At 55.1% G+C, this 23,769-nt stretch overlaps 1 protein-coding gene across 6 annotated transcripts in view; it reads left to right on the plus strand.

Annotated features, from left to right (window-relative positions):
• The window catches only part of JADE2 (jade family PHD finger 2), a 50,442-nt gene extending 26,993 nt beyond the window's left edge, over positions 1-23,449 (plus strand). For 2 of the 6 annotated variants that reach the window (XM_052643063.1, XM_052643062.1), the window contains 9 exons: positions 845-1,005; positions 1,843-2,054; positions 3,290-3,457; positions 4,900-5,016; positions 6,289-6,753; positions 15,599-15,716; positions 17,443-17,571; positions 18,841-19,496; positions 20,983-23,449. In XM_052643063.1, coding sequence (XP_052499023.1) covers positions 845-1,005; positions 1,843-2,054; positions 3,290-3,457; positions 4,900-5,016; positions 6,289-6,753; positions 15,599-15,716; positions 17,443-17,571; positions 18,841-19,496; positions 20,983-21,144 — 2,188 coding nt within the window. In that variant the 3' untranslated portion in view covers positions 21,145-23,449. Of the gene's footprint in view, positions 1-844; positions 1,006-1,842; positions 2,055-3,289; positions 3,458-4,899; positions 5,017-6,288; positions 6,754-15,598; positions 15,717-17,442; positions 17,572-18,840 lie in introns of all 6 variants that reach the window. The other 4 variants (XR_008199688.1, XM_052643065.1, XM_052643064.1 and 1 more) reach the window with 4 other exon arrangements.
• Positions 23,450-23,769: the final 320 nt, after the last annotated feature.

Consider the following 23,769-nt stretch of genomic DNA (forward strand, 5'->3'; position numbering starts at 1 on the left):
ATAACCATGGCAACTGGTAGGGGGTGGGAAGAGCTGGCATTCTGAACTGGCACTAGGAACTGAGGGGCAGCACACAGCTGAGCCAAGAGAGGAAGCCGTGCCCTCCCAAGGCAGAAAACCCTCATATTCCATTTCAGAAGGAGCGAAGTGATATCCAGAGGTCTTAAAATACACGCTCACTCTAGTGTAGTGCTTACTACATGCCATGCACAGTTCTAAGAGCTCCACACGTGTTCATCCATTTAATCCTCATGCCAGCTGTGGAAGCTAGGTGCTGTTATCATTGGTCCATTTTCTGGGGCGCAGAGGAGCTAAGTGGCTTACCCAGAGTCACACATTAAGTGGTGGAGCTGGGCTTGGAGACCTTGCCCTGTAGCCAGGACCCTTGCAAGCTGTCTCCAAGGCAGAGCCATGGCCTGAGAGAGGGCTGACTTGAAGTGTGACCCTGGGACTGTAGCAGGTGCGTCCTCTTCACCCCAGAGGAGCCCTGGCCTCGGGTCCCTGAGCCTACTGGTGGAGGAAGGGCTGGGGCTTCTGGGGGCCTTTCCCCAGCTTTGAAAGGGTATGCAGAAGGACCTGGGGGCCAGCCAGCCCTATCCAACTTGTGCCAAAGTGGGCATTGCCCAGGATGGCAAGGGGAATGACCTCCTACAGCCTCTGCTGGGTGGGCAGATGGGAGGAGGGACTGGAAGGAGGCAGGCTCTGCTTGGCATCAAAGTCTCACACCTCACTTTACTGCTAGCCCCTCATCCAAGTTGGCCAACTCCCTGGGGGTGGCCCTCAGATCCAGCAAGAGTAGCAGGCTGAGGGCTCACTCCCCTCATACCTTCTCTTGAATTCTTAGGATTCTTCCGCCGTTGGAAGGCCCCCCTACCCAGGTTTCCCCTAGTGGCTCTGAACTTGGTGAGGGCTCCCAGCCTGATTGGCCAGGGGGCAGCCGCTATGACTTGGACGAGATTGACGCCTACTGGCTGGAACTCATCAACTCGGAGCTCAAGGAGATGGGTAGGTGACCTGCCAGGTGAGAATGGGACGGGGGCAGGCCACAGGGTTTTCTTCTAAACCATCCTCGCTCTCAGAATGGCAGTGGCCACTGCTGGGCTTTGGCACTGCACAGATCTGAGGGAAAGTCCCTGCTATGCTGATTACTGTGGTTCAGTTTCTTTAGTTGTCAGATGGAGGCCGTAATAGCATGTCATTTGCAGGGTTTGGGGGAGCATTATATGACTGAGCATGCACCCACACACTTAATAAGTCTGACTGTTTCATGAAGAGTGAGTGAGCACCTAGAAGTCTAGTGTGGCGCCTGGGGCTGGGGTCAGCAGGTATGTGACGCCTGGGGCTGGGGTCAGCAGGTATGTGGCGCATGGGGCTGGGGTCAGCAGGTATGTGACGCCTGGGGCTGGGGTCAGCAGGTATGTGACGCCTGGGGCTGGGGTCAGCAGGTATGTGACGCCTGGGGCTGGGGTCAGCAGGTATGGGCCTTCTGGCTGAAGGCCCACCACGTCCCAGGAAAAGCCAGCTCTGCTGCATTCAGCCACCTTCTCAGGTGCCCCCCATACACACAGCTCAGGCAGTGGGTTCCCCATGGTGGCGGCTGCATCCCAGAGACAGACACCCCCATAGCATCTGTGTGTACACAAGCGTGTGTGTGTGGTCACAAGCAGGGTCTGAAGTTCAGTACCATACCAGGTCCCTGGGCCTTTGCATGGTCCAACTCAGTCGGTTTTCAGATGATGGAACTGGGGCCGGAGGCAGTAAACACGGTGTGTAGGTAGAAACGCTCCTGTACACCTGCCCCGAGAGGCTGGGCTCTGACGCCCCACCCTGCTCTCCTCACAGAGAGGCCGGGGCTGGACGAACTGACACTCGAGCGCGTGCTGGAGGAGCTGGAGACGCTGTGCCACCAGAACATGGCGCGGGCCATCGAGACGCAGGAGGGGCTGGGCATCGAGTACGACGAGGATGTCGTCTGTGACGTGTGCCGCTCTCCCGAGGGCGAAGATGGCAACGAGATGGTCTTCTGCGACAAGTGCAATGTCTGCGTGCACCAGGTGGGCGGCCCCCACAGCCGCTGCTGTGTGGTGCTGGCAGGCCCCCGCCTGACCGCTCACCCTGGCTGTGGGGGTGTTGCAGCGCTGTGGGCACAGGCCCCTAAGGAGGGCAAGTGGGGAGAAGGGAAGGGTGCGAGTGCCCACGGTGCCAGGGTTTAGCCCCCTCAGCCAGATTTGAGTAATGCCTGTTGGATGGTCTTCCTGTCCTTTGCCGCCAGCCTCCCTCAGACTCTGCCCACGGACCGTCCTACCCCGTCCTCCTCTGCTCCTCAGCTTACAACGAGGCAGCACAGTGTAGTGATGGAGAGCACAGCCTGGAGCCAGGCCACCTGGTTTCAAATCATGGCTCTGCCCTTTGCAAGCTGTGTGATTTGGGGTCGGTTTCTTGACCTCTCTGTGCTGCTGTTTCCTCAAGTATAAATAAAAGTAAGTCGTTTTGAGGATTAAGTTCCTTACTCTGAGTCATTTGGTTTAGAATCGTACAGTAAGGGCTGTTCATATTTGTTAACATTATTAGTATTATGAGCCAGGTACGGCCTGACTAGGCTGCCCTGTTGATCTTGAGCCCCAAGGCTGTAGGTCTGGGGCATCTCTGGGCCTAGTTCATGGAAGATGTAGAAGAATTGACTAGAACTCAGTGGACCCACTCTCGCCCTGACTTTGAGGCCTTCCCTCAGCCACTTTTGCTGGAATAGTGCCTGGGGAGTTCAGAGGGGCTTCTCCTGGGTGGCAGGTGGGTAGGTGGTACACCACTTTCCCCATTCACCCTGTTCACATCCCTTATACCCGGCAGCTCTTAGGTCCATAATCCCTAGGCATGACCAGAAGGATCCCTGACCACAGATCCCTGTGAAAAAAGACGAAAGCTCTGGGCCTTGTCCGAGGGCAGCATACATACCCAAATTTGTATTCAGTTTAAGGGAGTTCATGGATGCCCCTGAAATCCATCCTGGATTAGAAACCTCTGCTGAAGTGACTGTCCTCCCAGCAGAGGGCAGAGCTGAGCCCTTTCACAGAGGACTGTGAAATGGTGAAATTTCAGTGCACAGTGCCTGCACAGAGCTTCCTTGGAGCCTTTGCGTTACAGTCCCTCAGGTCTTCGGTGGGGCTGAGTAGCAGTGTCACTCTGTAGCTCCCAGTATGGGCTGGGGCTAGGACTGTTTGCAGCTGAATGCACATTGCAGACGCTCCTTGGCCACTACCTCTGACCTGTGTCCTCCCTGCTCTCTCCCCAGGCATGCTATGGGATCCTCAAGGTGCCCACGGGCAGCTGGCTATGCCGGACATGTGCTCTGGGTGTCCAGCCAAAGTGCCTGCTCTGCCCGAAGCGAGGAGGAGCCTTGAAGCCCACTAGAAGTGGGACCAAGTGGGTGCACGTCAGCTGCGCCCTGTGGATTCCTGAGGTGGGCAGAGGTGGGGGTGGGGTGGCCCTGGGGCCCAGCCATGGGAAAGTGGGTCTGAACAGAACTCAGAGCCCAGATGGCAGAGCACTGGGAACAGAAGGTGATGGGCTACATGAAATGGCAGATCTCAGACGTCCAGCCTGGGAAGAATTCAGGCAGCAGCCCACAGGGAACTTTACCCTTGGACTTAGGCAGAACTTGGTCGTGGTTTACATGGGAAAATGGGATTTTGAGCCACTGGGGAATGCAGGTGGTAGGTGTGCGAGCTGGACAGAAGTCAGGCAGCTGATTCTAGGGGAGAGCAGGTTGTAGGTTTACCCAGATCTAGACAGTGGTCCCAAGCAAAGTCAAGCACTTGTTTAAAAGTGAGCCAAATGACCCAAAAGGAAATCAGATGGGGAGCCTGGTTAAAACTGAGTAGTAAGACTGGCTGGGATGGAGGGGAGGGGCCGCGGGTGATGGGCTGGGCCCACAGTGAGTTAGCAGAGGCCTTGGGCTCCCATCTTATTTGACGTGTGAAATGCTGACATTTGCTGACGTTTCAGCCCTTCCCCTGCTGTGTGCCCTGAGCCAGAATGAGGCCCCACTCCAATGCTGCCTGTGCCCAGAAGCAAGCCAGGTGGCCCGGTCAGCAGGTGGCCCCTCTCTTTCCTGGGCTTGCAGTCTGAAAGTCCTTGCTGGGTCCCACCTTGCAGGCTTCTGTGATCTTAGTGGTTATGTCAGCAGCAGTCACTTGCTCCCACATCAGCAGCTGGAAGGCTGGGACGACCTCTGAGTATATCCTGGGTGAGGCACAGCAGAGACACAGAGAAGCAACCAGGACCTACCTTTGGGGTTCTTTGGTTCAGGATCTCTGGGCAGGGACCCTTTTCCTATCCTCAGGCATGGCTCTGCCTCTGGGGCTGAGGGGTGGGCTGTGCCCAGGAGATGGGAGTGGTTATAGGCCTGTCCCCCTGGGAGGGGCTGAACAAAGGCACATCCCCCGTGGCCAGGAAAGCCCTGGAAGTCCCCAAGAAGAGATTCTGCTGTGGGGACCTATAGTTGCCACCCAGAAACATAAGTAAAATGAGTACCAGTTCTAATAACTCTGAAGATGCTGTTAACAAAGGCCTGAGGTACAAAAGAGAAGGGGACCTTGCACACATACTCACCTGCACATGAAGCATCTCTGTCTTGAGACCCACACAGTCACGGGCACTCGTATACTCAGTCAGCCTCACACACACTGACGTATGCTCTCCCAGTCACTGTTTAAGCCTAGCCACCAGAGAGCACACACTAACGCTTGTCAGTGGTCCCCTTGGGACAGGAGATAGGACTTGGGACTCTCCCACTGCCCTGTCGGCCCACCGCCTGTTTCAGCAGACAGTCCTCTCTTTGGGTAAGCCCTGGAGGCCGGCTAAGTCTGAGAGGCCTGACGCAGCTCCCTGTGTCCTGCCCAGGTCAGCATCGGGTGCCCCGAGAAGATGGAGCCCATCACCAAGATCTCGCATATCCCAGCCAGCCGCTGGGCTCTGTCCTGCAGCCTCTGCAAGGAGTGCACGGGCACGTGCATCCAGGTACACGGCCCCTCCACCGCGCTGCTGCCTGGGAACCCACTCAGGAGCCTGCTACAGCTACGCCACGGGGCGTGTCCGGGACAGCCTGTACAGCAGGCCACTGCCGCCACCCTCCGCCTGCCCCGCGAGGCTGCAGGCACAACCACTGTTGGGCCTGCGATGGGGACCACAGTCAGCTCCCCATCTGCTGGACCTTCCTCTATCCATAGTATCACTGGGCATGGGGTAAAGGCCTGAGGAGCCAGGCTCACCACCCCATTATAGTACCAGGGACTCTGGCTTTCCCAACAGCAAATGTTTTGGGGCTTCATAAAGACGTTGACCTTACTTCCTGTGTCAGCTGGACATGTGAGAGGAATAGAAATTAAACTTTACTTTTAGCTAAGCTGACTGGCTCTCCCTACACAGGGCAGGGCTGCGCTAGTTTGTTAACAGTAACCGCTCCCAAGTTCTAGGGTGCCTCAGTATGACCCAGAGGACTTGTTAAAACACAGACTGCTGTTCCTACCCTCAGAGGTTCTGAATCTGTAGATCGGAGGTGGGGCTGAGCATTTGCCTATTTCTAGCAAGTTCTTGTGTGATACTGATGCTTCTGGTCTATAGGCTGGGAGGTGGAAGGGCCAGCCTTTCTTTCTCTCATGTCTCCAGGAACAGTGCTCACTGCAAATACTGAACGTGCCTCGACCGTTTGTAAGATTCTGAGAATGGCTTGTGAGTGCGGCATAAAGGGCCCCACTAATATTTTGGTGGGCTGTCGCTGAGACACTTGTCAGCTGCCCACAGCCATCATCCCAGGCAACTAAGGCCGTGAGTTGGCCATACTTGCCTGGACGAGAGAGGAAGGAAGGGGCCCAACTCTAGCCCCGCTTCCCAGAGGACAAAGGAGGGGCACAACTCCCCATCTTAGATAACGCTGCAGGAGTAGTGGCGGTAGGGACCCATCAACAGCCTCTCTCTCTTGACGTCTCAGATTCCGAAGTCATTTGTCCACACAGAAGTGCAGCTCATCCCCAGAGAGGCTGTCAGTCCCCTGACTGTTGATTTCCCTAGGGCTTAAGACGCTGTGCCCCATTGCCTTTTCAGCCCCCCCAGAGCTCCCCTGCCCTCTTGCATGGCTCCCCCCGACACCCTGCAGGATGTTGGCAGCCGTTTTGTTTAGGGTCTCACCAGCATGCTACCTTCCCAGCGTCACCCTGAGGGAAGCCCCTTCATCCTTCTTCCCTCCCACCGTGGCTCCCTTCATACCTCACGCTGCCCTTCGTCTCCCTCCAGTGTTCCATGCCTTCCTGCGTCACGGCATTCCACGTCACATGCGCCTTTGACCACAGCCTGGAAATGAGGACTATCTTAGCAGACAACGATGAGGTCAAGTTCAAGTCGTTTTGCCAGGAGCACAGTGATGGGGGCCCACGGAGTGAGGCTCCATCCGAGCCTGTGGAGCCCAGCCCAGCTAGCGAGGACCTGGAAAAGGTGACCCTTCGCAAGCAGCGGCTGCAGCAGCTAGAGGAAGACTTCTATGAGCTGGTAGAGCCAGCCGAGGTGGCCGAGCGCCTGGACCTGGCCGAGGCACTGGTGGACTTCATCTACCAGTACTGGAAGCTGAAGAGGAAAGCCAACTCCAACCAGCCGCTGCTGACGCCCAAGACGGACGAGGTGGACAACCTGGCCCAGCAGGAGCAGGACGTCCTCTACCGCCGACTGAAGCTCTTCACGCACCTGCGGCAGGACCTGGAGAGAGTGAGTCCCCCTGCCGCTCCCCGCCCGCCCGCCTGCCTGGTGGGTGTCCCAGGAGGCCTTTCCGCCCCTCCCTCGCTGCCCTGGAGCAGCTGTGGCTCACCAGCTTTCAAACCGTGAGCTCTGGCCAAGGCGCTGAGGGCCTCCGGATCTTGGACAGGTTGGGATAACTGAGAGTTTGCAGAACAGGGGAGGATCCAGCTCTGGGCTCTCTAAGTCCCTCTTGTCCCAACCCTTTTGCATGTCTGATCAAGGGTGAGGGCCTGCCACAACTGTGAGGCTGGGAGACTCCAGAGCTGGGAGAGGATCTAGGCATCTGACTCCTAGCTGTCTCTGTGGGCCCGGCCTGGTCCCAACACAGGAGCTTTGCTTAGAGTCAGGCCAGGGAGGCATGGGGCATCACAAGAGAGATAAATCAGTATAATCAGTGTGTGCTGCCAAAGCAGGGAAGACAGCTGTGAATGCAGCTCCTGGGGTGCTGGACTGAGGGAGCCATGTGAGCAGAGGCCCAGGGCATGAGGCAACAGCCTGTGGGGATGGGTGTTTCTGGACGAAGTTGCAGAAAGATTTTAAGCAGGGACTGTCCTGCTGCGGGTGCAGATTCCAAACACTCACCCTGGAGGTGGCATCATGGGGCCCAGATAGAGTGAGTGGGTTGGCCAGAACCCCTCAGCTGTGCGCAGGGTGGCAGGGATCTTGCCTTGGTCCAGGCACACAGCTTTGGGGGCTGAGTGAGACAAGGCAGGTGTGCAGACTTCATGGTTTTAGGCTGGGCTGTGGAGACCCGGGGCCAGTGAGACTTGCTTTCCTAGAGCACAGAGGCCCCCGCAAAGCCTCTAATCCCTCCTCCTCCTCCCAGAGAACCGGGAGAGGGTCCTGCCTTCTGTGTTGTGTGCCCTCAAACTTGGCTGTTTGACACCCCTCCCCAACTCCTCCAGCTAAAGTCCCTCCAGATTGAGTCCCACCCCTGAGGTGGAGGCAACCTGAGCATAAAGCAGGGTGTTTCAGGTCCCTGATCGAGTCCTCTGAACCCCAGGTGCTGTTCTGGCCTCTCCTCTCCTCTCTGGGACATTCATTTCTAGGGTTCTGGAGCATGAGGGGTCATGTCAGGGCGTCCTCCATGGACACACACACACACACACACACACACAAACACACACACACACAGACACACAGACACATACACACACACACACAGACACACACACACACACACACACACACACACACTTCCATACTAGGAAGCAGTAGGGGTGGAAGCATTCTGGGGGCTTCGTGTGACTTAAGGCAGCTACTTTGCTCAGATGTGTCTCAGTTGGCAAGGCCGTAAAATGGTTAGAGCTACTCAGCATTTGCTGAGTACTGGGGTAAGGGGCAGTGAGGTGGAGGCTCTGAATCTAGACCCAGCTTCTCTACCTTCCTTCACCCCCATATGCATCTGCTCTGAGGCCTGGTCAAACGGAAATGGCCCTTTTGGCCTGGAAGGGAGGAAGCTTACTGCCTGGAAGCCAGCCTGCAACCAGAAGGTAGGGGGCAGGGAAATGATCACCTGTCCACAGTGTCAACCGGGACAGAGAGCAAGGCCACCTACATTGCAGTCACCACTTCCGGGCCGCCCAGCCTCCTGCCCCATGCGGCAGGCCCTCAGGGACAGATCCTTCTGAGACCAAAGCTGCTTCCACACTTGGCCTCAGGCCACCCCCAGGGTCTCCACCCCCAGGGTCTGTAGTACACACACCCTGCTTTTAGTCCTCCTGTTTCCAAACGACACATCATGTCTGACCTCCCTGATCTCTGCTGCTCAGCATGTGTCTGACCCTGGCTGGACTGCGTGAGGAGGTCAGGGGACGGGCCCACCTATTGAACCATCATTCTGGAGGAGCTGAGAAGTTTGTGGTGCCATCCCTGATGAGCAGTGGGGCTATAGAGAGCCTTGGAGGAACATGTGTTTTCTAGAGTTGAGCTGAATTTGGAGCTGAAGAGGGGAGGGGCTCATCAGAGAGTTGTTGGCTTATTCTCTGTTCTGTACTCCTCTTGGGCAAAAGTATTCCCTCCTCAGCCCCCCAGCCTCTCGGGCCCATTGTGAGCTGGTGCAGGTGAGGCCAGGGGCTAAGGGTGTCACCGGCTAGAATGCTGAGGCAGCTGTGGGACACCCACCTCACAGACCTCTCTGGTTGGGGCACAGAGCCCTCCCAGGTCAGGTGTGAGTCAGTCCACTCTGCCCCCAGGAGGAGGAGGCAGGGCCAGCCTTGCGGTCTGTTCAGCTTCTGAGGGCTTGGGAGGGCCCCTGCTTCTCCAGCAGCCTCCAAGCCAGGCTGAAGGGAAGCAGCTGAGTACACAGCCCTGGCAGGCTGAGGAGAGGAAGTTAGGCAGCCGTGTGCTCCGTTGACCCCCACTCCGATCCAGCCTCAGAACCTTTCACGGCCACGCGTTGGTGACTTGAGTGAGTGAAGCAGGCCGAGAACTGTGCCACGGGGGAGGCTTTCTGCAAAGACCCATGACCGTCGGTGGCCTGTCCAGCAGGCTCCGTCTCTGACCGTGGCCCCGTGCCAACAGTCAAGAGTATCCAGCCTGTCCCTGGGCACCGAGCCAGCTTGGGCTGGACCCATCAGGGATTCAGGGGAGGAGTTGAGACTGAGACTGTGGGGAGCCTGGGTTTGCATCCAGTTCCAGCACTGCCCAGCTCTGTGCCTTCTGAGTTTCACTTTCTGCTTCTCCAAGTTTCAGTTTCCTTGTCTGTGAAATGGGAATAGCTGACCCTGAATCATGGGAAATTTGGCAGGGACAGGGCTTAGCACACCACCCTCCCTTGTCAGTGGTGATTATTGTTGCATTCTGACTCCTAGCTGATGGGCTGCTCGGAAGGTGGGCTCCAGGGAGGACTGAAAGGGCAGGCCCAGGGCTATGGCCCAGGAATCCTGGGTCCTCCTCAACTGATTTGCCTCCCAAGGCCAGGCAAGACTTTTGCTGAGAGAAGCAGGAGCCGGGGTCATGGTGCCACCAGCATGAAATCCCATTTTATGCTTAGCCTAGACGATGTGCTTTCCTCAAATTTCAGCCTTAGGCCTCGGCCCTGGCAGGCAGCACAGGAAGGCCTGGCTACCGCAGCCTCTCAGAGTTGTTCACAGCTGACAGAAAAAAAAAAATCGCAGCACTGATGAGCAGCGATCAACCTGACAAACACTGGCTGGTGTCCCCTAGCAACCAGGCTGGCAGTGTGGGCTACACAGGGCTCACTTCCTGCCCGTGGCTCTGGACCTGATTACCAGGAGCTTATTAAAGGTTTTACCTGGCCTGAGGAGAGTCGAGAGGGCAGGAGCAGCTCTCAGACACTGGCCCCAGAGGATAGACATGTAGGAACTCCCCCTGGCTTCCGTGTCCATAGCTCTCCCCAGGAGACTTGGTCCTGCCTCCCCCACACTCTGTGTGTTTCCTTGTCAATTGTCACACACCATTACTATCTTCAGTGCCTGGGTTGTGTCTCTTTGACCTCCTACTAAAGCTGAGTGGGCAGCTGTAGCCTCCAGCCTCTAGCTTCTCAAGCCCACGGCTCCCAGTTCTGGGACTTTCCCACCCCATTACCCCCTCTACCCACTCAAGCCCTCTCACCTGCTCCACCTGCTTCTGATCTGTAGCCCCAGATCTCCAAGCCCCCTGTTCTCCCTACTCAGTTCCTTCTCCACTGTCTCCTGCTTTCCTCACTCCTGCCCTGTGGCAGTAGCTCACTGCCAGTCCCTTGTGCCTGTGCAAAGGCCACATGCTGGGCAGAGCCTCACCCAGTAGGAGCCACTCTGCCAACCAGCAGGGATCTTATAGCAGTGAGTGGGTGAGCACCCCAAGGTGCCTGCCAGCCAGCCTTGATGAAAGCATTAGCTAGCAGCATTCTGGGCTCTCCTTCCACCACCTGTTCCCACCCTTGCCCCTACTCCCTCAGGACTCCCCCTTCTCTTAGCAGACCTCATCCTCTGTTCCTCAGACCAGAACCTTTGCCCACTAGTGCCCTCTGGACCCGTTCTCTGCCCTTTCCTCTCATGTCCTCCTCTTCCTGCCCCACACTGGAATCTCTTTCCAGCCCACACTGCACAGTACAGGAGTTTCTATTTTTTCTTCATCCCCTTCTGTCTCCAGGATTGCACCAGTGTTTGAATCCATTTTACTTTCTCCCATCTTCAAAAGCGAGTCCTCCCTCCCCCGCATCCCTCTAATCATCGGTTTCTCTACCCTCGTCCCCATCTTTCCTTTTCTGCCATCCCTCACTGTTCTTACTTCTTTGCTTCTCACTCTTGGAGCTTCCTTGAAGCAATTTACTTCCAATATATTGTATTTTTAATACCTCATTTATATCTACCGTAGTGGCAGGCCAGACCCCTGCCACTACCATATTCTAAAACCTTCCACCAGGGCTGCCAGCAGCCTCCATCTCTCCCACTTCTCCACCCTTATCCTCCAGCCTTCTCAGCAGTGGTCGCCACAGGTAAACACGCCCTTGGTCTGAGATACTTCTCCTGTGGATGCTCTGACCAGACTCCCCATCCCCGATAATCCAGCCCTGCTGCCCCTCTCTGAGTGTTCCTTGATCCCTGCGATCATTCACTGCACCAGGCTTTTCCTCTCATTGTGCCTCTGCTCTGCAGCTTTCCGCCCCATCAGGAGGCTGGGTTCATCCCGCACCTGCCTCCCAAGCTCCAGCAGCTCATGCCCAGTATGCTCCGCTCCTCCTGTAGCCTCCCTAGGCTCCATGAATGCCCCTACACTGGTCCGTCCTAGCTTAAGGTAACCGGCTGAGAGTCCTCCCTGCCTCCTGCCCTCCTTAGCCCACGTCCAGACTCTCTCTGTCAAATCTGCTGTTATCAAAACAACTTTATCAAGGGGATTCCCTGGTGGTCCAGCAGTTAGGACTCTGCACTTCCACTGCGGAGGGCACATGTTTGATCCCTGGTTGGGGAACTAAGATTGCATGGCATGGCCAAGGAGGAAAAAAAAAAAACTATCATAAAACCTACTTTTATTACTGATCCCTGCTCTAGTTTTGGAGGACTTTTCTACTTGATTCACTTTTAGGCTCTTTGATGTTTATCATTTTCTTTAAAAATTGGTGTGTAGTTGCTTTATACTGCTGTGTCAATTTCTGCAGTACAGCAGAGTGAATCGGCCATGCATATACCTGTATCCCCTCTTGTTTGGATTTCCTTCTCATTTAGGTCACCACAGAGCACCAAGCAGAGCTCTCTGCACCGTACAGTAGCTTCTCACTATCTTCTTTATGCATACTGGTATATGTAGGTCAGTCCCAATCTCCCCGTTCATTGCACTCTCCCAACTTTCCCCTCTGGTGTCCATACGTTTGCTCTCTACGTCTGTGTCTCTAAGAACATCTCTGTCATTTTTCTAGATTCCACATATCTGCTTTAATATACAATATTTGTTTTTCTTTTCCTGATTTACTGCACTCTGTGTGACAGTCTTTGGGCCCGTCCACATCTTGGCAAATGACACAGTTTTGTTCCTTTTCATGGTTGAGTAGTATTCCACTGTGTATATGCATCACATCTTCTTTACCCATTCCTCTGCTGATGGACATTTAGGTTGTTGCCATGTCCTGGCCGTTGTAAATAGTGCTGCAGTGAATACTGGGGTGCGTGTGTCTTTTGAATTATGGTTTTCTCTGGGTATGCCCAGGAGTGGGATTGTTGGATCACATGGTAGTTCCATTTTTAGTTTTCTAAGAAACCTCCATACTCTTTTCTCCATAGTGGCTACACCAATTCACATTCCCACCGACAGTATAAGAGAGTTCCCTTTTCTGCACACCCTCGCCAGCACTTATAGTCTGTAGATTTTCTGATGGTGGCCATTCTGACTGGTGTAAAGTGACATCTCACTGTAGTTGTGATGTGTGTTTCTGTACTGATTCGTGATGATGAGTGTCTTTTCGTGTGTTTGTTGGCCGTCTGTATGTCTTCTTTGGAGAAACATCTGTTTAGTTCTGCCCACTTATTGATTAGGTTGTTTGTTTTTTGTTTTATATTTATAATCAGAAAAAGACAATGTAAGGAGTCTAATAGCCTGGGTTGGCTTCTAAGATGGTTGCAGTACTTTTCCCCAAAAGCCATCACGGAAGAGGAATTTTACAGCATTTAGTTACATGTAGCCATATTATCGAGAGTCTCAGGAAAAATTAGAGGAGTTGATGATTCCATAGTGAACTGGGAGTAAGGGGTAGCAATGTGTTCGGATTCTCACAGAATCTTCTATAGCAAAAGTCTCCAGACATTACTGATTATGTAGTGTATGTACCCTTATCATGAAAAAAATTGAGCATTTACCTCCAATATATTGTATGTTTAATATCTCATTCACATCTACCATGCTATATTGTAAAGCATGCTGCTGCTAAGTCGCTTCAGTCATGTCCAACTCTGTGCAACCCCAGAGACGGCAGCCCACCAGGCTCCGCCGTCCCTCGGATTCTCCAGGCAAGAACACTGGTTGCCATTTCCTTCTCCAATGCATGAAAGTGAAAAGTGAAAGTGAAGTCACTGAGTCGTGTCCAACTCTCAGCAACTCCATGGACTGCAGCCTACCAGGCTCCGCCGTCCATGGGATTTTCCAGGCAAGAGTACTGGAGTGGGGTGCCAGTGCCTTCTCCGATTGTAAAGCATACATAATCAAAATTTCTAATAGGACCAAAAAAAAAAACAAAACCCACTAGAATATTATCTTCCTATACATGCTAAGCTGTCAAACTCAGTAGCCCATGCAGCTTGCTTTGGAGCTTGGCAATAGTTCTCAGATGCTGTGGTGCTATGAAAAATATATATTTGAGGGCCCCACCCCCAGAGAATTTGATACTCCCCCAAGCCTGGGAATCTGTGCTTTTAACCAGCCACCCCAGGGATTTGGGGGGTAATCTTCTCCAGGAATTCATTCCGGCCTGCCTTGAGAAACCTCGCTCTAATGTTTCTAGAAGTCAAGAAAAAGAAAGAAAACTACATCTGTATTTAAATAGGAAGTAGTCCTGATCTGGTTTTAGGCTAGATATATTGACTAGTTTGTTTTCAGGCCCACAAAGTAGCCATGCATCCACCCAGCTGCCTTTATCCCCACTGTCCCTGTGCGTGCTCAGCCACATGACTGCTGGGAAGGAAATAGACCAGAATATGAGGAGAATGAGATTGAGTTGCTTAGATGTGATGGACAGGAAGCCTCCTGGAGGTGACCCTGGAGCCAGGACCTGAAGGATGAGGTCCTGCCTGTCTTCCCCTTTCTCCAGGGAGCCTTCTCATCACCCGCAAGTCTGGATCAGGGTTGCCTGTGTCAGTACTTGGTCAGCATCTCTCTGCCCTGCTGAGCAGCAAGCCCTCAGAAGAAGGGGACTCTGATGGCACCTCTCGCAGCTGACCCCAGGGACCAGCACAAGCCTGTGCCTAGGGACGTGTAGGAGGAGGTTGGCTGGAGGGAGGTCCTAGGGAGTCCAGGATTTGTGAAGAAGTCAGATGGTGCCAGTGTGCTGGAGCAAGGGCTCACAGGCGGGGCCAGGTGGCTGCTCCTTGGGGAGGTGCTGACCACAGGAGAGCCTGGTATTCAGTCTGGGCTGTGGTGATGGTGAGAACCCAGCCAGAGCCTGCTAGCCTGGCGCAGGTGTTCTGGCATCTCTTTCACAGCTAGGCTCAGGGAGCAGAGGAGGAGGAGGCCTGTACCAGCAGGGAGGTCTGATCATGGCTACTCCAGGGTGGGAGAAGTCATGGTCACAACAAGAGGCAGGGGCTCTGGAACCCTCAGGTCATGCCCAGGCAGCTTAAGGCTATGAACACTGAACCCAGCCTTGAACACGGAACCCAGCAGGAGGTAGAACCTGGTGGCACCCAGGATTCCGGTGGCCAGCTGTCACTTTTGCTGGAGGTTGTGACCCGATCTGAAGACAGTGCCAGAGCAAGGTGGTGTCCTGATGGGAAGGAGGCCTGGACTCGGTCCCAGAGAGATGGTGTACACTGAGAACAGCCAATGAGGGATGGCGCACGGGGTCAAGGTGCCAGGTGGACAGGAAGCAACATTCTTCAGGTGCTTCCAGGCCGGCTGCAGGGTGGGCCCTGTCCCATGGGCCAAGCAAGATAGTGTCCCAGGCCCCAAGAGGCTCTTCCTAGCTGGCCTAAAGTAGTCTGAGCGGCCCTGCCCTTCCCCAGAAGGGGTTCTGTCTCTGGCAGAGTGAACACGGTTGAGTGCACATGGGGCCTGGAGCAGAGCAGCTGTGGACCTGGCTCAGGGCCAGTGCAGCAAGTGGACAAGGGCCAGCTGCAGGCTGGACTCCAGTGCATCAGGACCGCCTCTCTACTCAGAGCTCTTCTGCTGGGGCGCTCTCATGTACTGGTCATTTGTGGCTAAGGATAGGAGGTGGTTTTTGCCCAGGTGCTAGTGGCTGAAGAGTTTCGTTGATGTACAAGAAGCCTTGGACAGGAGGCTGAAGGATGGACTTGGTGACCTTGTCAGGCCGTGACAAGCCTTGGGGGATTTACATACAAGGGAGAGCAGTCATGTTGGAAGGGCCTTGGGCGATGGCATGACTCAGCCAGGAAGTGCAGGCCTGGGGAAGGAAGGCAGAGCTGCCAGCCTGACCTCTGCAAATGCACTCCCTGCCCACACTGGCTTCACTGCAGGCCCTGGGGCCAAGACTGTGCTTGGCCCTGTGTTTTAGATCAGAGAATTTCAGCTCAGGACTGAGCATGCATTCGGGGCCTGGGTATTGATTCCCAGGTGTCCTGGGCAGGTTAGGCAGAATGGCCCCCCAGAGTTGGGAGGTTGAGGTGATTACCCATGAGTAAGGTGGAAAATCTCTCTTGTGTTTCCTCAGGTTAGAAATCTGTGCTACATGGTGACAAGGCGCGAGAGAACGAAACATGCCATCTGCAAGCTCCAGGAGCAGATATTCCACCTGCAGATGAAACTTATCGAACAGGATCTGTGTCGAGGTAGGCGCTTCCCCTGCCTGCCGCTGGCCACCTCTCGTAAGCACACCCTCGAGGGGGCTGGGTTCCAGGGAGCTGTGTGTCTTCAGAGCCTGGTGGGGCATGTGTATGGGGTCAGGGGCCACTGACCTCACCCTTACCCTGTGTACCTAGGTAGTGGGCCAAGGCAGGGGCCTCCCAGGGTCATAGGTGTGTGTTGGCAGGCAAGGAGCAAAGATGTGATGTGGGCATCAGGCCTACCCTCAGGGAGCTTTCTGGTTCACGGGACTCTCAGGCAGTGTGGGGCCCATTGTGGTTTAGGAGTGAATTGCATGTGAACAGGTGCAAACCAGAAGTCTCAGCAGCTCTGTGCTGGTTCCAGGGCAGGAAGGGACCAAGCTGGCAAGCTTCCCTGAACCCCTGTGTGCCTGTGTGTTGGTTCTGAAGAAGGCAACTGCCCCAGGGGTGGAAGAGGACCTATGTGCTCCTCCTCTCTGACCCCATCTGATAGGACTGAGGCCCTGTGCCAATAGGTTTTTTTCTTCCTCTTTCTTAGGCTTTTACCATCACATGCGTTTAACAGATCTGGAAATCAAAGGTTAAAGGAGCTCTGAGAGTGGTCTGTCTTGTTAGTTGTGGGTGTTGCCAAACAACAGGGCCCTTTGTGGAGTGTTAACATATTCAGGAGGGCAATGCTTAGTGCAGAAGATGGTGCTCTGATGTTGAATTCCATGCAGTAAAAATAGGTGGATGGAGAGATTTTTAAGCCAGAGGCTGCCACTGCAGGTAGAGCCTGTGGGTCAGGCTAGGCCTGGAACAGAGAGAGGAGAGTGGCTGGACCACCACCAGAGTCAGCAAATGAGCTGTGTAAGGTCTATGCCCTTGGGAGGAGCTCAGGCCACAGCGAGTGTGGTGGGGGACTTGGGAAGCCTCCCTCCAAGTATCTAGGCGCTGTCCCATGTGATAGGTGAGAAGACTGAGGCCTGGCCCGAGGTTACACCTGGAGAGAACAGCAGAGCTAGACAGAGTCCTGGAGTTGAGCCCATACTCCTCAACCTTCTCTTAGGTGCTTACTCAGGAAGCCCGCCAGCCTCTGGCTGAGACGTTAGGAGGAGACTCCTGGCAGCTCCCCACCACAGCATGTCTCTCCCCTGCTGTGTTTTGTTCTGTGACTCCGCAGACCCGTGTGGTCCTGGACTAGAAGGGTATGAGGGGCAGGTGTGTACCCCGAGTCTTCCGTCAACTGTCTGACCTCAGAGCAGACCATGAGAGCAAGGCAGGGGGCTGACCTCTGTGTCAGGAAGGGAACCCTAGGCTGTTGGCCCCTCAGTGACCTATCCACCTTCACCTCTGTGGCCTAGCCCATGAGGCCCTGTCCTATCCACTCACCTCCAGCCAGCCTTCCTGCCCACCAGGACTCTGTCCTGGGATCTGTAGTCCGTAGAGGTCAAACTGCAGTGCAGGTCCTATAGAGTGGTCTTCCCCCTCGTCGTGTCGCTGAGCCCCGCACCAAGCCCCTCAGGGACTCTTATCCCCTTTCCCACATCAGCTATTCCCTGACTCACTGGAGCCACAGTTATCCCGGGTCCCACATGGCTCTGGACTGGGGCCGCAGAGGTGCAGGGGAGGTGACCCAGAAGGCGAGACACTAAGTGATGGGGCTCTCCTGGGATTCCACACAGGGGTCTTGGTTCTGTCTGGCCTGCTTGGGATAACCATCTTCCTCCTGCTCTCTCTTTCCCTGATGCAGAGCGGTCTGGGAGGAAAACAAAGGGCAAGAAGAGCGACTCAAAAAGAAAAGGCCGAGAGGGCCCCAAGGGCAGCCCCGAGAAGAAAGAGAAAGTGAAGGCAGGGTCCGACTCAGTCCTGGGGCAGCTTGGTGAGTGGCCTGGTGCACACAGCCAGACTCATACCATCACTGCACTTGCAGCTCCCCGCAAAAGGCCATGGGAACCACCAGCATCCTTGCTGCAGAGTGGGAGGCCAGGAGGGGTCGGCAGGCCCTTCCATGCCCAGGCACTCCCACCTTCCAGGTATAGAGGAGACTGGGGTTTTGGAGCCCTAGCTGACCTCCCAAGGGTTCCTCTCGTAGACTAGAGGCTAGGCCCAAGAACTCAGGAGCCTCTAGACATCCTGGCCCTTCAAGGAACCCTGTGTCATGCTGTGGGGTGAGGGCCTGCCATAATTCTCTGTCCCTGTCCCCCTCTGCCAGAATGTCCTCAAGTAGGCCCTCCCTTCATCCCCTGCAAACTTTCTGGGAGCCACCAGAGACCCCCACAGGAGTGGTCTTTGCCCAGCCCATCTCACTGTCACAGCTGTCTGTCACAGACCTCTTGACTGCTGCCCCATTAAGCCTGGTGTCCCTAGAGGTGCTCCTGGACTTGGGCTTTGTCTCCCAGGATGTCACATGCTTCCTCCAGAGCACTCCTCAGGGAAGGGGCGTGCTCTAGAGGAGCACCTCACCACTAGCATGGAAGCCCCACCTCGTCTCTAGCAAGGAAGCCCCAGGTCACCTCTAGCATGGAAGCCCCACCTCACCTCTAGCACCGAAGCCCCAGGTCATCTTTTATTTGCCTCGGTCTCAGGAAGGATTCAACTTGGTATCTAATGGGAACGTCAGCGGCCGCCTCCCAAGATCTCAGTAAAGGAAGGAGAGCCCATAACTGGAGCTGGCCCTGACAGACACCCTTATCCAAGTCCTTGCTTTGGAAGCTGTGGAAAGTGACACTTATGAAAACCCAGCGCCCCCTGGTGACCAGGGGGCCCCTTATTCCTTATGCTCCCAGGATGATGCTGTGCAGGGTGGTGAGCAGGGCTGGGTGGGCCCTCGCTTGGTTTAATGCTCTACTGTAGCCACTTTGAAATTCTTAATAATTTTTGAATAGGGAGCCCACATTTTCACTTTGTACTCTGCTCCTCAAACAATGAAGACAGTCCCCAGGAGCAGGACATCTATCTGGGGAGAAGGGTGTTCCGTGTTTGCAGGTGGGATGGACAGAACAGGTTAACTCGGCCGGGTCTAGCATAGAGGGAAAGAGGGAGGAAGGTCCGCGATGGTGTGCAGGGCAGGGTGGGAGAGGGCTTCTGGAAGGACGGTGGGACACACACCTGCTGGCATCTCACCTGCCTCTTTCCTCCCCTTGGTCAGGCCTGTCTACCTCGTTCCCCATCGATGGCACCTTCTTCAACAGCTGGCTGGCGCAGTCAGTGCAGATCACCGCAGAGAACATGGCCATGAGTGAGTGGTCGCTCAACAATGGGCACCGCGAAGACCCCGCCCCGGGGTTGCTGTCCGAGGAGCTGTTGCAGGATGAGGAGACACTGCTGAGCTTCATGCGGGACCCCTCGCTGCGACCTGGCGACCCTGCCAGGAAGGCCCGTGGCCGCACCCGCCTGCCTGCTAAGAAGAAACCACCACAGGATGGGCCCGGTTCACGGACGACTCCAGACAAACCCCCCAAGAAGCCCTGGGGCCAGGATACTGGCAGCAGCAAAGGGGGTCAGGGGCCACCTGCCAGGAAGCCACCACGGCGAACACCTTCTCACCTGCCGTCCAGTCCTACAGCTGGGGACTGTCCCATCCCAGCAGCTCCTGAGAGCCCCCCACCACTGGCCCCCGAGACCCCGGAGGAGGCAGCCCCAACGGCTGCCGACTCTAATGTCCAAGTGCCTGGCCCTACAGCAAGTCCCAAGCCCTCAGGCCGGCTCCGGCTGCCCCGTGAGAGCAAGGGAAACCGGAGATCGCCAGGTGCCAGGCCTGATGCCGGGACGGGACCGCCTTCTGCTGTGGCCGAGAGGCCAAAGGTCAGCCTACACTTTGACACTGAGACTGATGGCTACTTCTCTGATGGGGAGATGAGCGACTCAGATGTGGAGGCTGAGGACAGTGGGGTGCAGCGGGGTCCCCGGGAAGCAGGGGCTGAGGAGGTGGTCCGCATGGGGGTACTGGCCTCCTAAGTCACCCCTTCCCCTGTCCTGGTCCCCCCATGAGGCCTCAGCCCAGTGACAACTGCCATTTCCAATCTCCGCTGAGTGTCTCAGACCCTTGAGGCTGCCACTCTGATGTGGTTTTATTTTTAATATAAAAAGAGTTTCGAATTCCACACTATTGTCTTTTCTCTGTGCTGGCCTAGGACGTTAGGATTCCTTCCACGGCTCTGGCCACAAGGACCAGCCCTGGTCCTGTTCACCATCACGGCCATGGCAGCGTCCCCACCTGGGCCACACAGTACTGCTGGGCTCCTGGCTACATGTAGGCAAGGTGATGAAGAGCTCAGGACTCCCGCCCGCTGCCACTGGGTGACACAGACTGTCGTTTGGGCATTATTATGGCAGATGGGCCAGCCCAGGGCCTGCCCCGCCTTGCTCCCAAATCCCACTGGGGTCAATCGGGGGGCGGGGGGGTCCTGCTGCACTTCACTGATCCCCAAGGAAGTATAATAAGTGATACCCAGCCAGAGTCTACTCACTGTCACAAGCACAATGAGCTTATACGAGAAAGCACTGAGGGGGCGAAGAGGGCCTGCTGGTTCCAAGGGAACCACAGCTGTTCCTGGTCAACCCACATCATCTGAGGCCTGCCCGCCCACCCTGCGACCCTCCACTCCCCTGCTGCTCTGCCCCTGCCAGCGCCCAGCTCGGCGGCTCTGGGGAGGGTTTCCCAGAGCCCTTCCTGAGCTGTGCCATTTTCTCAGGGGACTCCCAGCCAGCCAGCCGCCAGTGCCGGCGGAGGGCTGCGAGGGAGGGCCAGTGCCCGGTCAGGGGCGTGGGGCTCAGCCTTGCCCACTACAGAGAATCGCTCTGGGACTCCAACTTCCTTCTTTCCTTCCTTCGGGGCCAGTCTCGGCCGAGGTCTGATCACTCCCAGACAGCTGACCAGACCAGACCGTTTGCCTTTTCAAGTTTCCTGCTAAGTGATGAGCTTCTTCCTTGGTTTCCTTTTGGAAACAACTCCTTCCAACAAGCAGTGGGATCCCGGGGCCCAGGATGGGTTAGTGATGGCCTTCCGGGGCTGTTTGAAGTCTTGCTGGATCTTCCTGGTTCCTCTTCCCCTCTGAGCCTTAACCCCCTTCCCCAACTGTGCCCTTCCAGCCCCTCCCTCCCCACCGTCACCATCCTGCCTTCTCCGCTCCACCCTCTAAGTCCCAGGTAGTAGCTCTGAAGAGTTTCAGTGGAGTGGCCCCAGGGTGATAGCTCAGGGAACAAATGAAAAACAAAAAGGAATTCAGTGAAAACATTTTTTTTTTTTCTTTTATGACTTACTCCTGGGTCACTTCTGCCACTGGTAAAGCCAGAACTTCTCCAACAAGAACCTTGCAAAAGTCCAGTGAATCAGTCGAATCATTCTGTGGATGCCAAAGAATATTTTGACCATAATACAGCACAGCCAGGACCTGACAACTTGTCACTTGGACTTTTTTTAAAAATGGAGTTCTTTAGCAACCAAGTGTAGAAGCATGTTCGTTGCACACACCCAAGGAGGTGAGCCCAAGCTCTCAGACAAGGATGCTGTTCTGCTGCTGCTGGTGTTGGATTTTGGATCCTGGGCCCACTGTGAGCTCTCCTGAACCCTAAAACTCCACACGAGGAGACTGACGGTGAAACCAGCGTGGCAAAAGTCTCACCATGGGGATCCCCTTCACATAACACGAAGCGCAAATCAGTGGGATGGGGAGCAGGCTGAGCACCCATCCCCGACTCAAGACTTTCAAGGTACGGCAGTGGCGTGGTCATGGACACTGAGTTTCATGTGAGTTTTATCAAAACAGGAAACAAAGATAATGACTAAGTTTAAAGGGCTGGACAGATGTGTCCAGTCGGAGCAGACTCAGAGTGGGCTTTGAGGACTCTGGGCGTTGGGATGGCATGAGCTACTGTGTAGAGTTTGGTCTGCCTGGCGCCTTGGTAGTAGTGGCCAGTGCAGCGTCAGCAGCAGCGTCCTAACCCCATTCTCTGTTTACTGCCTTTGAACAGATCTTCTTCCTTCCCCGTGCTTCGGGTCACCTCGGGTAACAACCTTGTCTGTGCTGGATTGCCTGGTCTGACCTCACAGGAAGCAAAGGGACCAGCTTTAAAGAACAACCAAACTCTGCCGGGAGGTGGGGTGCTCAGGTCCAGTAGACTCAGCACTAGCCTGCTTACCCTTCATCCATCCTGAGGCAGGGTCTGGGCTCTCTGGGGGCGAGGTAGGGCGTAGGACCAGGGCAGGCAGGTGGTAGGTCTGGTCAGAGTCTGGACTGGGTGGGCTAGGCCAGGAGACCAGCAGAGGGCCTCTACTCAAGCTGGCCTCTAGATTTCAACCCACTTCTCAGTTGGCTCTTGCTTTGAATTGAATTATCCCTGGGGTCCCGTGTCCTGCACGGAGTCTGGGTGCCTCTAAGGCTGGCTGCCCAGGGCCTGTCAGGCCAGACCCAAGAGCTTTGTCTGCCAGCCAGCTGTCCGCTACTGGGACGCCCGCCAGGCTGCAAAGAAGACAAGGACACTGGCCCTCACCGCTGGCCTTCCTGCTGCCAGCACAGCCCCTTCACTCTGCAGCTTCCCATCCACCGTACAGGTGGCTTTGCTGCCTTTGAGGTCAGGATGGGAAGCTGGGGAGGTGGCAGGAGGCCTTTTCCAGCCTAGAGGCTGAGGTGCGTCTTTCACGCAACCGTATCTGCAGACACTTACTGGAGGCATAAGCTGCTCTGGAAGTTAGCCCGGCGGTCTTTACCACTCTCCTGGTCCCTGCTGCCCACCTCCTTCCCCCTTCTCACAGTGAGAAAGGATAATGTGCAAGGAAAGTATTTTTATGGATCATAAATGTATTTTAGAACAAACGCAGAGAAGAAAGGTTAGAAGGGTTTATTTTATTAAATGAGCTCTGACTTGGTGACAGTGTGTGAACATTTGCAGTGTGAAGGTCTCAGGTTCCTTGGAGAAGCCACCCAGGTTTCCAAACGTGGGTGTTGGGCTGTGGATGTGTGAGTTTGTGCCAGGGCACGTCTTGTGTGTCCATGTGCATGTGTGTCTGTGTGTCACGTATGGGCACACAGTGGGACTTGCCAGGGCAGTTTCTAGAGAATCACATGCCCAGTTCTGACAGACATTGGCAGCAGCTGGACTTGGCATTCCTTGCTTACTGCCAGATGTGGCCAACCTCTCTGCCCATACCCCAAGCTCTGCAGAATGGTCTGGATGCCTGTAACAAGGCCCTTGGGGAGGCCACTTCCCATGGCCCCGGCCCAGCTGGCCACATTGGCCAAAGAGCCAGGGCTGGAGTCCAGGACCTTTGGTTGTTCTTTAAGGCACTTCCTGCCACCTTGTCCCTCAGACGCACAACACTCTGTGCTCCACATCGGCTCGGGGTGGGAGGAGGATATGAATGTCACAGGAGGAGACACCTTCTGTCTTTGTTTCAAAGAAAGTTGATGTGCCATTTGTTAATATACAAGAGAAATATTGAAAATATATTGAAAAGAGCAATTTTAAATTATTTTTGGCTTATGTTGCAATATTTATTTTCTTGTATTAGGAAAGATTCCTTTGTAGAAAAAAAATGTATTTTTCATTAACGCAAAAACCTATTTCTCCTTTTTGTACATTGTCCATGTTCGCTACCCTTAACGAGCAATAGAATGTATGGCTGCCTCGGGGTGGCCAGTGCCCGCGTGCCCTGCATGATTCTGTGGTCCTGCCCCCATGTAGCTCCCAGTCCCATCCTGTCCTGCTCACTCATGGGGGTTTCCAGAGCCTAACCCTCACTGGAGCCTGTGGCTTCAGGACCCCCTCTGCAATCCTCGTGTGTTGGCAAACGCAGTTAATAAAGCAATGTTTTCTGTGCTGGCTGGTGTGAGGCTCTGTTGCATTGGGGAGTGGGAGAGGGTGGGTCAGTGAAATAGTGAGTGGTCCCTGGGTGTCCCAAGGTGTCCCAAGGAATATAGTGAGTGCTCAGGATGCACTGGGGCTGGGCTTACTTGATTTGCTTCTCACAGCTGTCATTCCCTGGGGTTCAGAGTGGATGATGGAGCTTCCCAAAACTACCAGAGGTGAAATTCAGCATCAAAGTCAGAACCCCTTGAGCCACCTACAGTGGGAAGGT

This window comes from Budorcas taxicolor, chromosome 7 (assembly GCF_023091745.1).
Source record: "Budorcas taxicolor isolate Tak-1 chromosome 7, Takin1.1, whole genome shotgun sequence".
NCBI lineage: Eukaryota > Metazoa > Chordata > Mammalia > Artiodactyla > Bovidae > Budorcas > Budorcas taxicolor.